This window comes from Electrophorus electricus, chromosome 5 (genome assembly GCF_013358815.1).
Source record: "Electrophorus electricus isolate fEleEle1 chromosome 5, fEleEle1.pri, whole genome shotgun sequence".
Taxonomy (NCBI): Eukaryota; Metazoa; Chordata; class Actinopteri; order Gymnotiformes; family Gymnotidae; genus Electrophorus; species Electrophorus electricus.
In genome coordinates, this window is record NC_049539.1 from 867,501 (window position 1) to 880,000 (window position 12,500).

The 12,500-nt window shown below is 46.3% G+C and overlaps 2 protein-coding genes across 2 annotated transcripts in view; one reads left to right on the forward strand and one right to left on the reverse strand.

The window, feature by feature from the left end:
- jph1a (junctophilin 1a) overlaps positions 1-5,379 on the reverse strand; it is a 24,194-nt gene extending 18,815 nt beyond the window's left edge. Inside the window, exons 1-2 of the mRNA XM_027021413.2 lie at positions 4,595-5,379; positions 2,910-3,666 (exon numbers count right to left, since the gene is read on the reverse strand). Coding sequence (XP_026877214.2) covers positions 2,910-3,666; positions 4,595-4,973 — 1,136 coding nt within the window. The 5' untranslated portion in view covers positions 4,974-5,379. The remainder of the gene's footprint in view (positions 1-2,909; positions 3,667-4,594) is intronic.
- On the forward strand, positions 5,145-12,100 carry gdap1 (ganglioside induced differentiation associated protein 1). The gene is made up of 7 exons (XM_027021401.2): positions 5,145-5,314; positions 6,585-6,801; positions 7,234-7,426; positions 7,815-7,988; positions 8,274-8,368; positions 9,565-9,679; positions 10,862-12,100. The coding sequence occupies exons 1-7, from the start codon at positions 5,145-5,147 to the stop codon at positions 11,212-11,214; spliced, it is 1,317 nt and encodes a 438-aa protein (XP_026877202.2). The 3' UTR covers positions 11,215-12,100.
- The last annotated feature ends 400 nt before the right edge of the window (positions 12,101-12,500 follow it).

Consider the following 12,500-nt stretch of genomic DNA (forward strand, 5'->3'; position numbering starts at 1 on the left):
ACAACATTCTAGGAATAAGTACATGGGCAATTTAGGTCACGTCCCTCTGTAACTGTGAATGGGGCTCCCACCATTGGAAGTAGAGTTCGGGTGTCTGTACTGTGTTTACAGGTTCTGGAGTCTATACTGTTTATTTACAGGTTCTGATGTCTGTACTGTGTTTGTTTACAGGTTCTGATGTCTGTACTGTGTTTGTTTACAGGTTCTAGAGTCTGTACTGTCTTTGTTTACAGGTTCTGGTGTCTGTACTGGTGTTTGTTTACAGGTTCTGGTGTCTGTACTGGTGTTTGTTTACAGGTTCTAGTGTCTCTATTGTGTTTGCTTAAAAGTTGAGGTAACACACGCCTGTACGCTTCTGCAGAACCATAACCAGACATGTTAAAGGCACAGTAAAGTGACTTTAATTTCATAGCTCCAGTAAAAATCCTTGTGTGTGTGCGTGGGTATATGTGTGTGTGTATGTGTGCGTGGGTATATTTGTGTGTGTGTGTGTGTGTGTGTGTGTGGTGGGGTGGTGTAACAGAGGTAGAGGTTCTCCCAAGAGAGACAAATACCAAGCTGTGTGTGGTTAACCTACCTCAGGCTTCACACAACGAATACACCCACACACACACACACGTGCTAGTAGCTTCTACTGCTCTTTAGTTACATGTGTCATTCTTTATAACCCAGTATAATTGAATGTGGTGTAATGTACCGTGGGCTTGCTGTAAGAGATGACGTGAGCCCGTTTATGTGCACAGCTGTGGTTTCAGATATCTGTAGTGTGTGCACTGTGTCAACAAACTAAACAGGACGGCTTACTGCTATTGATTGGCTGATTTCCAGCAAAAGGAGAAGTCCTCAGAGGCACACACACACACACACACACACACACACACACACACACACACACACACACTCACACACACACACACACCCACACACACACACACACTCACACTCACACACACACACACACACACACACACACACTCACACACACACACACACACACACACTCACACACACACACACACACCACACACACTCACACACACACACACCACACACACACACACATACACACCTTGCTGTGTGGCCTTGCTTGAATAACTCCGAGCTGAGCTGAAAAGGACTCTTCAGCAAATCTGAGCTCATTTTAATCAGTGTGAAAGTGCTTCACTGTAAATCCTGGGATTTTATGACAGGACAGATAAGTCCACACAAACATGCAAACATTACCACTGATGTCACTCAGTAGGATCCGAGCGGAAATGTTAGCTTTTACTTATAATATTGTCAACATTTTCCATACATTAAACTGTTCACAGTCTGCCGCAAAGTGTGGAGAGTAAAAAATTTTTTTTTTTTTAATTTTATATATATATATATATATATATATATATATATATATATATATATAAATATATATATATATATATATATATAAACACACACACACACACACACACACACATACACACACAACACACACACACACACACACACACACACACACATATACACACACACATACTACATGACAACTCAAGTGTGGAATGTTTACTACATAACACAACTCAAGTGTGGGGAGTAAAAGAGCCCAATGAAATTTTACTTTTTGCAGTTTTAAAAATTAGTGCAGTTGTTTGGACAGAAAACCATCTCACACAGATTCCACTGTCACAATCAAATTCACCCACAATTCACCCTTATGTTTTATTTTTATTTTGGTAGTAGATTTTAGTGTTATATATAGGAAATATTAGAATTTTTGGCTTTCATGTTTAACATCTCACTGAGGTATTTAATATGTCAATGGGCTGGTTTTACTTTCACTCATGTGAGCGGTTTGCGTACTTCTCGCAGGCTGGCCTGCTGTCCACCCTCACGGTAGGGCTGCTAATGCCAGCTGAATGTGTCATGCTGAAACTTTGTCTTCCCCAGGAGTGGCCCACACACCTCTGCAGCCTCTCTGCCAGCTGATTTGTTTGTCTTCCTTCAGATTCTCCCCTGCCCTCGTCTTCTTTTTTAAGTGAACAGGTTCATTATGTTTGCATGGCCAAACAACCTCAGCTAATTCACTAACTTCAGTGGTTCAATGGAGATGAAGCACCCATTTCTATAGAGACCCAACAGAGCCTATTTACAGATTGTGGGAGCACACAAGAAACTGATACACAGGCAGATCAGGTAGCAGGAACTGCAGGAAAAAACTGTCCGCTGCCCACTAGCTGGAGGGATTCTTTCTAGATTCATATCTATGTAATAATGTTCCCAGAAATCCCCAAATCAGTTTTCGCTTATTTACACTAATGTGATAAATTAGGCATGCTGTTTCTAATAACTGGTTTAATAAAAACACTAACAGTATAACACAAACCTCAAATGAGCTGAAAAGGTGGATAAAGTGACCGGTTCATCTTACTAGTCTGGGAACACAGACAGACTGCATAACTATAGTGAAATCCATAATGTTCATGTCTATAATATGAGTCAAATATATCAAAAATATTCCAGCTTCTTCTACTACAGTGCATGGCACTGGAAGCAGTATCATAGTAGTCCACAGAAGATGGGCAAAATCATACAATTAAATAAGCGGTGAAGGTACTAGACTAGTAATCACAAGGTTGTCAGTTCAAGTTGCCACTGTAAGGACCCATAATTGTTCAAAGTTGTACTCAGCCGTGAGTGTAAGTTGCTTTGGAGAAAGGTCTGAGGTAAATGTTTTGCGTTATAACAAATAAGTTTTTTCCCTCAACTGATACCCAAACAAACAGCAAACAACAAGCTTTTATGGGTACAAACAGACAACACCTCAGGCGTACACGACGGTCCTGGATCTCCATGAACAACCAAAACCTGCAACTGCCACTGTAGGTTCTTCCCCCCCGCCGCCCCATGGGAGGTCAGAGGTCACCTACCTGGACAGAGCTATTTCCACCTTCGTCTTGGCGATGACAGCGGCTCTCCTGCTGCTGTCCACAGCCCGCTCCACTTTCTCTTTGGTTTTGGGGTTTTTGATTGGTATGAGGTGCTTGCGTATCCCACGCACAAGCACGTTGTTTTTATATTTGCCCTCTTCCCTGGTTCCGTCGGGGAAGACGGTGCAGCCGTAGCCGTGGCGTTTGTTGCCGAGCCACTCGCCCTCGTACTTCATGCCGTTGGAGCGCTCGCTGACGCCGAAGCCGCTGCGTTTGTCGCTCTTCCACTCGCCCATGTACGTCTCGGTGGTGGTGGCGTCCGTGCTGTGCTCGGCCACGCTTTCCTCGTCGCCGTAGCTCACCGTGGAGGTGCCGTCGCTCGAGCTAATGCGACTCATGGCGGCGTCGCTGCGCGCCGAGCTACGCTTGCTGGAGATGGACGACTTTGACTCGGACTTGCGCAGCTGCCGGAGGCTTCCGAACAGGGAGCGTGTGCGGAAGGGCCCCTTCCTCCTCACCCCCGCCGCCTCGCTGTCACTGTGGAAGTTGAGCACGAAGCCCCCGCGGCTACTGACGGGCTGCTCTGTCGGCACAGGGACGGTGTCCTGCAGTATGGCGCCGTTGCTTTGCACACTCCGCAGCGATGCAAGTGATGTTCGGAGCGGGGAGCGGACCACCGTGGCCATTCCATACGGAACACTCTGTCTCACCCCGTAACCATGACGCGTCCCCCCCAGCCACTGGCCCTGGTATGTGCCTTAGCAACAGAAAAAAAACAGAGACTGGAACACATGATGTGATTATAACAAACATAACATACACATTTACTGTAAAGGTCAACATATTCCTGGGAAACCCGTTGCATAAACTCTAGTTCGACCTATAAACCTGATTTTCCATGTTAGCCATGGCTGACAGCAGTGCTTTGCTTAAAGAGAACACGGGGGAGACTGCATTCTCCTTCTGATTCTACCTTCTGTGACATGATTGACTTCCTACTGTTCATCTGTAAGATTTCTTTTTTGATGAAAGTGTACTTGACCAAAATGTGACTAGTAAGCCTTTTCTTATTATGGAACCCATATCACTGACTACAGCTAGCAGAAGATATCAGAAAGATATCAAATTTTTCAGGTTTAGATGAACTTTTCCAAATTTAAACTGTATTCTTTTTTTGTCTTATCCTTATAAACTCTGTTTATGTGTAAGTATATAGTTATTGCTGTTTGTGTAAAGCACTCGTGCTCGTTTGTTGCAGTGAGCCAACTCGTTGAGCCTCCCGTGACCCTAAAGGTGCGTCCGTGAGTGCGCGGATAACACACTGACGCGCGCTAAACCGGCGTGGCCCGTGCTCCATGTCTTTAGGGCCGGACTCACCGGACTTGTGGATTTTAACCCCCGACAAAGGCGACTTTTATCGTGTCGCATTATCACTGCCTGTGACTGTCCCTGCAGACGTGCGGTTAAAGACGTCGCAGCCCACAGACGCACGCGGGGCAACACGATCCGGCACGCGCCTCTCGCGTTCAGTCTAGTGCGTGCACGCGCTTCCCACGTCAGCTAAAATCAGCATTTCGAGGTGTTCACCGTATCTTGATCCGCGTACTTGTAACATATATTCCTCTGATCTCCATCCAGAGGGCTCCCTCTACCCGTCCAACCGTGCGCGTTTCGGTGCCACTCACCCCCGTCCTCGTACGTTTCGACCCCGTACCCGTCTTGGAGCCCGTTGCTCCAGGTCCCGTCGTATCTAGCAGGTGTGCTGTGGTTCTGGCGGACTCCGTACCGACCCTTGAACCCGTGGCTCCATTCCCCGCGGTAGATCCATTTCCCCTTCACCTCCACGCCGAGCCCGTGCCGCTTCCCGTGCGCCCAGTAGCCCTGGTACGTGTTCCCGCTGGGCCAGGTGTACACCCCGACTATCTCGAAGCCGTGGGACCAGGCTCCGGAGTACTCGCCCTGGCCCTTCGGTCCCGTGCAGATGCCGTGTCCGTGGGCTTTCCCGTGCTCCCAGCCGCCGCAGTACGTGCCGCCATCGTCGAAGTCGAAACGTCCGCCCGTCATTCGGAACACAGATCGGCCGGCACGCGGGTGCGAATGTCAGACGCTGCGCGGTGACACGGTGTCGGTAAAGACCGCAGCCCCGGGGACTAGAAGCGTACAAGCTGCATGCCGGAGGACTGGAAGCGTTTTAGACACGGTCACACGGAGACAGCCGCGCGCGCTTGCGCGAGTATGGATGGGGAGGCAGGATCGGTGCGTCCCTACTCCCCCCCTCACACGCGCGCGATGATGCACAAGGAGGGAGACCGAGGCACCGGCGCCGGGGAGGAAAGAAGCCACCAGATGACCATCATCACTCTGACTCCGCCCCGTGCACGCGCCGAGTCACTGGCGGAGGTCGCGTGCTAAAGCTGCGTTATTAAGGAGCCCTTTGCATTGTTGTAGGCTGCAAACCACAAGATATTCGCAAAAATAAACAAACGCCTGATGCTCGCGGGAGGTCAGGTGTTTATTTAAAAAAGTATTAAAGCGTGTTATGTATTTAAACATTCTAAACACATTCTCTTCAGTTTGCCAGAAAAAAAATAAATCAATAAAAATGGACAATGCCAAACCTAAAAGTTAGGCAAGGCTTGTTTATCGTGTAGTGTGGAGAGTAAAGCCCGAGTTAACTTGGGTTGGTCTGACGGCTGTCTGCTTTAGTTTCTCTGCTTTTACGCTTCCAAACAGTCAGGCGTAATTGTTTAAGTGTACACTGACAATACCGAACCTACACAAAACATATCGTGGTAGTGTAGTTAGAAACACATATTTAAGACATAAAATATGACAGTAATAACAATGTGGTGTTAAAAAAGAATTATGTCTCATTGAGACCATTTTAGGAATATAAGATGGCTCGTAACAGAAAATATCTTATCAGTATCTTATGGTGCCAGTAACGTTAGATGTTCCATGTGTGCCATTGTACTGGGTAATGTACAGGGATAATGGTAATGATATACTGGGCTATGCTGTTTTAAACTGGCATAGTTTAAATTATGCAAAATCACGTTATTATTTGTGCATTCCAAAAACCCGATGTTTCCAAAAACTCTTTTTTACTAAGGTCGCTGTTAAGATTTATTTTATGGACTCATTTCACTTTGTGCATGACGGAGATCAAGTGATACATTGGTACAGTAGTGCATTTGTATTTGACGTCAACTAGCCCAACTAGACAGACGTAGGCGTGGCTGCGTCGTGACGCCATGCGATGGCCCGAGCCCATGTGCAGGTAACAGGCCAGAACTGGTCTAGTGTCTGGGTTAAGCATCTAGACCATGCATGTATCATAACATGTACAAGTGCATAAGATAACTAGCAGTCTACGCGATTCACGGCAGTAGCTTTTCACACATACATACGAACAGTCGATTCAAGCTATCAGGGATATTTACGCCTTCAGAAGGAGGGATGTGGTGCCATCTACTGGCGCTGGAGACCTTGACCAAAACAGCTCAGTACGCAACTCGGACATTTGGGTTAAACGTTAAGCTTTTGAATTTCCGAACTAAAATATAGCCTAATTATAGAAAACAGGTGTGGATTAAATAAAATGAGAAGGAACATCTTTTTTTTTTAATTCATCGCTGCACTGCGGTTACAATTCACATATTTCTGTTATTGCAGATGCTCACCTCAGCCACTGGGGGGCGGTTGTTCCCATTTACTGACACTTAAAATGGCCGCAGTCAACAGCAGGGAAGCGCAGGACGAGAAGGAGATTCTCCTTAAACCCGAATCAGATCCAGACATGCCAAAAGACGGCACGGCAGCAGCGAGCACGAGCCAGAAGGAGTCCAAGCTGGTTCTGTATCACTGGACCCAGTCGTTCAGTTCGCAGAAGGTGCGCAGCATCAGCACCGCCACCCCGGACAGCGCGCGTTGCGCCACACATAACACGTAGCGGAGAGGTTTACGGTACACGCGACCGCGACCCGTGCTCTGCTCTTCACCACACGCGCGCTGTCGTGCACATTAACGTTTACTTTGCAGTTGTTAAATGATATACAGGGAGGCGCTCCGTGTTGGCCTGGCGCAGTGTGGCGTGATGTAAACGTGGGTGAAGACGTCTTGGTGTTAAACGAAGAGAGAAACCGAGTTCAGAACGCTTTTCTGTAAAAGTCCTGCTGGAGATGCAGGTTACCATCCATACCGAGCCTCGTGCCTCGACACCAAACGACGCGACACCGGCGGCGTGATTCTCACGGCCTGCACAGCCTGGGCGTGCAGCGCTGTGAGCCTGACTACGGTTTGTGTTTGTGTCTTTTCTTTTGAGGTGAGACTGGCGATAGCTGAGAAAGGTCTGCAGTGTGAGGAGTATGACGTGAGCTTGCCTCTGAGCGAGCACAACGAGCCCTGGTTCATGCGCCTGAACCCCGCGGGCGAAGTCCCCGTGCTCGTTCACCGCCACCGAGTCGTGTGTGACCCCAGCCAGATCTTGGACTACTTGGAGCAGACCTTTCAGGATGGTAAACACAGAAGATACGAGCTCTTCATTGTGCATGTCCTTAAATGTGTCTCCAGTGCTACCGAACAGACTGAGGGATTCTTATATTAACTTTGATGTCAATTTCTAAGGCAAATCATGCATATTCAAACATGAGATTTCACCCACTAACCCCATTCTCAATCAACTAATTATAATGTTTTTATAGTTTGCAGCCTAGCTTCAATACTTTCCTTTAAAGAATTATGCTTAAATATTTTTTTTGTGTAACTTGAAATAATGTCTTGACTTGAATTTGTTTTAATTGTGTATTTATTCTTTCAAGTAGCGACTGGATTAATTAAATTAATTAAAGAATTCCTCCGCTAGAGGAACGCAAGCGTCTGTTTGGCTCGGTCTTGTTTTCCCAGAGGGGACCCCAAAGCTCATTCCACCCCTGGATAGTACGTACTACCACAGAGTCCAGCACTACAGAGAGCTCCTGGACTCCCTCCCTATGAACGCTTACACCCACGGCTGCATCCTCCACCCAGAGATCACCGTGGACTCCCACATCCCAGCATACGCCTCCACCCGCATACGTGGTAACACTGTTGTTGTTTTGTTTTTGTGTTCCAGTCTTAACAGATTATCATAAATACAGTTATGTCACACATTACAGGTCAGATGCGTTGAAATCTGGGGTACAGTGTAGGAATGGTTTAGGCGCTGTTCAGATTTTATTCATAAGTTCATTCAGTGAGTTTGTGATCCAGCCAAAATATTCATTAGTCGGAGCACAAATGCAAGCAGCGGATGATGTCGTGTAGTTTTGTTAACATAAATGTACACATCAACCTTACTGTGGCTGTAAATGCACCCGGTCACAGCACAGATCGGCAATACAGAGTCAGAACTGAAGAAGCTTGCTGAGGCTCACCCTGAGCTCAAAGACGCTTACATCGCAAAACAGAGGCGTCTGAAAGTAAGTAGTGAGTGTCCCACGCCAGCACGTTCCCTCGGAGACCTGAGTAGTTACTAGTGCTGAGACCTGAGTAGTTACTAGTGCTGAGACCTGAGTAATTACTAGTACTGAGACCTGAGTAGTTACTAGTGCTGAGACCTGAGTGGTTACTAGTGCTGAGACCTGAGTAGTTACTAGTGCTGAGACCTGAGTGGTTACTAGTGCTGAGACCTGAGTGGTTACTAGTGCTGAGACCTGAGTGGTTACTAGTGCTGAGACCTGAGTGGTTACTAGTGCTGAGACCTGAGTAGTTACTAGTGCTGAGACCTGAGTGGTTACTAGTGCTGAGACCTGAGTAGTTACTAGTGCTGAGACCTGAGTAGTTACTAGTGCTGAGACCTGAGTAATTACTAGTACTGAGACCTGAGTAGTTACTAGTGCTGAGACCTGAGTAGTTACTAGTGCTGAGACCTGAGTAGTTACTAGTGCTGAGACCTGAGTAGTTACTAGTACTGAGACCTGAGTAGTTACTAGTGCTGAGACCTGAGTAATTACTAGTGCTGAGACCTGAGTAGTTACTAGTGCTGAGACCTGAGTGGTTACTAGTGCTGAGACCTGAGTAATTACTAGTACTGAGACCTGAGTAGTTACTAGTGCTGAGACCTGAGTAATTACTAGTGCTGAGACCTGAGTAATTACTAGTACTGAGACCTGAGTAGTTACTAGTGCTGAGACCTGAGTAGTTACTAGTGCTGAGACCTGAGTAGTTACTAGTACTGAGACCTGAGTAGTTACTAGTGCTGAGACCTGAGTAGTTACTAGTGCTGAGACCTGAGAAGTTACTAGTGCTGAGACCTGAGTAGTTACTAGTGCTGAGACCTGAGTAGTTACTAGTGCTGAGACCTGAGAAGTTACTAGTGCTGAGACCTGAGTAATTACTAGTGCTGAGACCTGAGTAATTACTAGTACTGAGACCTGAGTAGTTACTAGTACTGAGACCTGAGTAATTACTAGTGCTGAGACCTGAGTAGTTACTAGTGCTGAGACCTGAGTAGTTACTAGTGCTGAGACCTGAGTAATTACTAGTGCTGAGACCTGAGTAATTACTAGTACTGAGACCTGAGTAATTACTAGTGCTGAGACCTGAGTAGTTACTAGTGCTGAGACCTGAGTAGTTACTAGTGCTGTGTGAGTGAGACGTGTCCTGATGTTCCCAGACGAAGCTGTTTGACCACGATAATGTCAAGTACTTGAAAAAGATTCTGGACGAGCTTGAGAAAGTGATGGACCAAGTGGAGACAGAGCTGCAAAGGAGGGCGGAGGAGACACCAGGTGAACCTTAAGCACCACCCTGCCTTAATACCATCTACCTTTAACACCACCCACCACAACACAAGCTATCAACACCACCCACCCTCAACACCATCTATCCTTAACACCACCCACCCTCAACAACACCCACCACAACACCATCTATCAACACCACCCACCCTCAACACCACAAACCCACAACACCATCTATCCTTAACACCACCCACCCTCAACACCAGCTATCAATGCCACCCACCATCAACACCATCTATCCTTAACACCACCACCCTCAACACCAGCTATCAACACCACCCACCCTCAACAACACCCACCACAACATCATCTATCAACACCACCCACCCTCAACACCACAAACCCACAACACCATCTATCTTTAACACCACCACCCTCAACACCATCTATCCTCAACAACACCCACCCTCAACTTCATCTATCTTTAACATCACCCACCCTCAACACCATCTATTCTCAACACCACCCATCCTCAAAACCTTCTATCCCAAACACCATCTACCCTGAAACACCATCTATTCACATCCTCAGGCCCACCTACCCCTCAACACCACCCATCCCCAACACCACCCACCCTAAACCCCACCCACCTTCAACACCATCTGTCCACATCACCTATTCTCAACACCACCCACCCTCAACACCATCTGTCCACAACACCACCCATCCTCAACACCATCTACCCTCTGTCCCACCCACCCTCAAACCCAAGAGGATTTAGATTCAGTGTTTTTTGGGTAAATAATAACATTACCCATTATCCCTCAACTCCTTCCACTGTCCTCTGTCATCATTTAACTCATACTTTGATCTGTGGTTTCCTCTGCCTAGACCCTGTGACTTCTTGACTCAATGATTCCCTGATTCCCTGACTCCATTACTTCATAACTCCGTAACTCCCTGACTCCATGATTCCATGACTCCCTGACTCACTGACTCCATGATTCCCTGATTCCCTGACTCCATTACTCTGTGATTCCATGATTTCCTGACTGCATGACTCCATATCTTCCTTATTGCTTGACTCCTTCTCCCGTTGACTCCCTGATTTCATGACTCCATGAAAAACCAAATCCCCAATTCCTTAACTCCGTGACTCCTTGATTCCATAACTCCCTGACTCCATGACTACTTGACTCCCTTATTCCCTGACTCTCTCTCTCCTTGTAGAGGAGGGCAGTCAGCCGTCTTGGCTGTGTGGGGACTTCTTCAGCATAGCTGACATCTCTTTGGCTGTCGCCCTTCACCGGCTCAAGTTCCTGGGCCTGTCCCGCCGTTACTGGGGCAACGGGACCCGAATGAACCTGGAAGCATACTACGAGCGCGTCCTGGAGCGACCCACCTTCCGCCGGGTGCTTGGACACGTCAACAACATCCTCATATCTGCCGTCCTTCCCACAGCATTCCGAGTGGCCAGGAAGAGGGCGCCGTCATTCCTCGGAGCGGCGGTGCTGACCGGACTGCTGGGAGGAGCCACATATCTGGCATTCCTTTATTTTAAAAAGCGCCTGATGGCGTCCTAAGGAATCCACGGATACAGGCACCATCTGATTAACAACGGCCTCAGGACGTTGAGTAAAAAGCCTTAGGTGTAAAGATTGTCCCATAATCTTTGTGTGTTGAGTAAGCATGTGTTTCTCATACGAACCAGAACTGATCTGCAGAATGGGAGAAACGCTGTAGAAGTCTGAACAATTTTCCTTAGTGCTGGATGACAGTGTTGAGAAACGCCCTCTGATTAGCCAGTTCTGCTTTATGTCCTGGCTTAATACAATTAAAACCTCTATGTCCTGGGTTAATATCTGTAAAACCTCTATGTCCTGGGTTAATAAAAGGAAAGTTTTGCTTTCCAACATAATGACTTTCTTTCCACTTGTCATTGGTGTGGCTGTGTACATACTGTCTTTCCATGACATCATATATCTTATGAGCAGTATGCTAAAAAGTGAAATAAATTTCTATAATTAGATAACAGTACATTTCTCTCTCATTCTGTTGATAGGTTTTTTTTTCTGTTGATGGAGGATAATCTATGAATTTGTGTATATCTTAAAATATATTCAACTATACATTAAATACAGTACAGTATGTTGAAAAATTTGCAATAACATTTAAAATCCAGTAACACTTAAAAAGTCTTCATGCATGACTTTCCTCCACTCGCTACTAAGAAGGAGAAATTAGGAGATGATATTGTCTCCCCACAAGATCCACGTGGTAAGATACCCGGCATCCTCGGACTTCTACGGGACAAATTTTTGTCTTTTTGCAACCAAGAAATAAAAATGATCATTGTATTTAACATCATGTTCATTTGTCAATTAACCTTGAGTCACAGGCAATGTGCAGATTATATGTGGTTTGTACAAAATGTTTTGCTGTGCTTGAATTAAAAGCTGTCATTCTCCACTTTAACTCTCATGGTTACTTGTTAAATCGAGTGTACTGGAGAAGTACAGAAAACTCATCAGTTACTCACAGACCATAAACAAACCTGCAAATATGAACCTCACAGGCAGAATGTGGACTGTGTATCTATAAATGACATCTTCTGCTCACTTGTGAGGATTTATGATTAGACATACATGGAAGCCCTTTGCTTGCACAGCTGATGAAGGACCTCTGTCCAAAACATTCTGTTTCTCTGTACAAATGTGGCCTACACTGAAATTGTGACCTACCTCTACATCCTTTACTACAGCACAAGGCGGTTAAACCCTGGAATATATACAGTATAATAGTGCTTGTTTTCTCAATGGCCACTAGGTGGCAGTAACACCATATTCCCGCTAATCTTCCACTCTGGTTG

Excerpts from the sequence above, each read along its gene's own strand:
- gdap1 (XM_027021401.2), top strand. The coding sequence starts at position 5,145 with ATGGATGGGGAGGCAGGATCGGTGCGTCCCTACTCCCCCCCTCACACG. Across the intron at positions 5,315-6,584 it reads GAGTCACTGGCGGAGGTCGC|ATGCTCACCTCAGCCACTGG; the intron begins GTGCTAAAGCTG and ends CTGTTATTGCAG. Across the intron at positions 6,802-7,233 it reads AGTCGTTCAGTTCGCAGAAG|GTGAGACTGGCGATAGCTGA; the intron begins GTGCGCAGCATC and ends TTTTCTTTTGAG.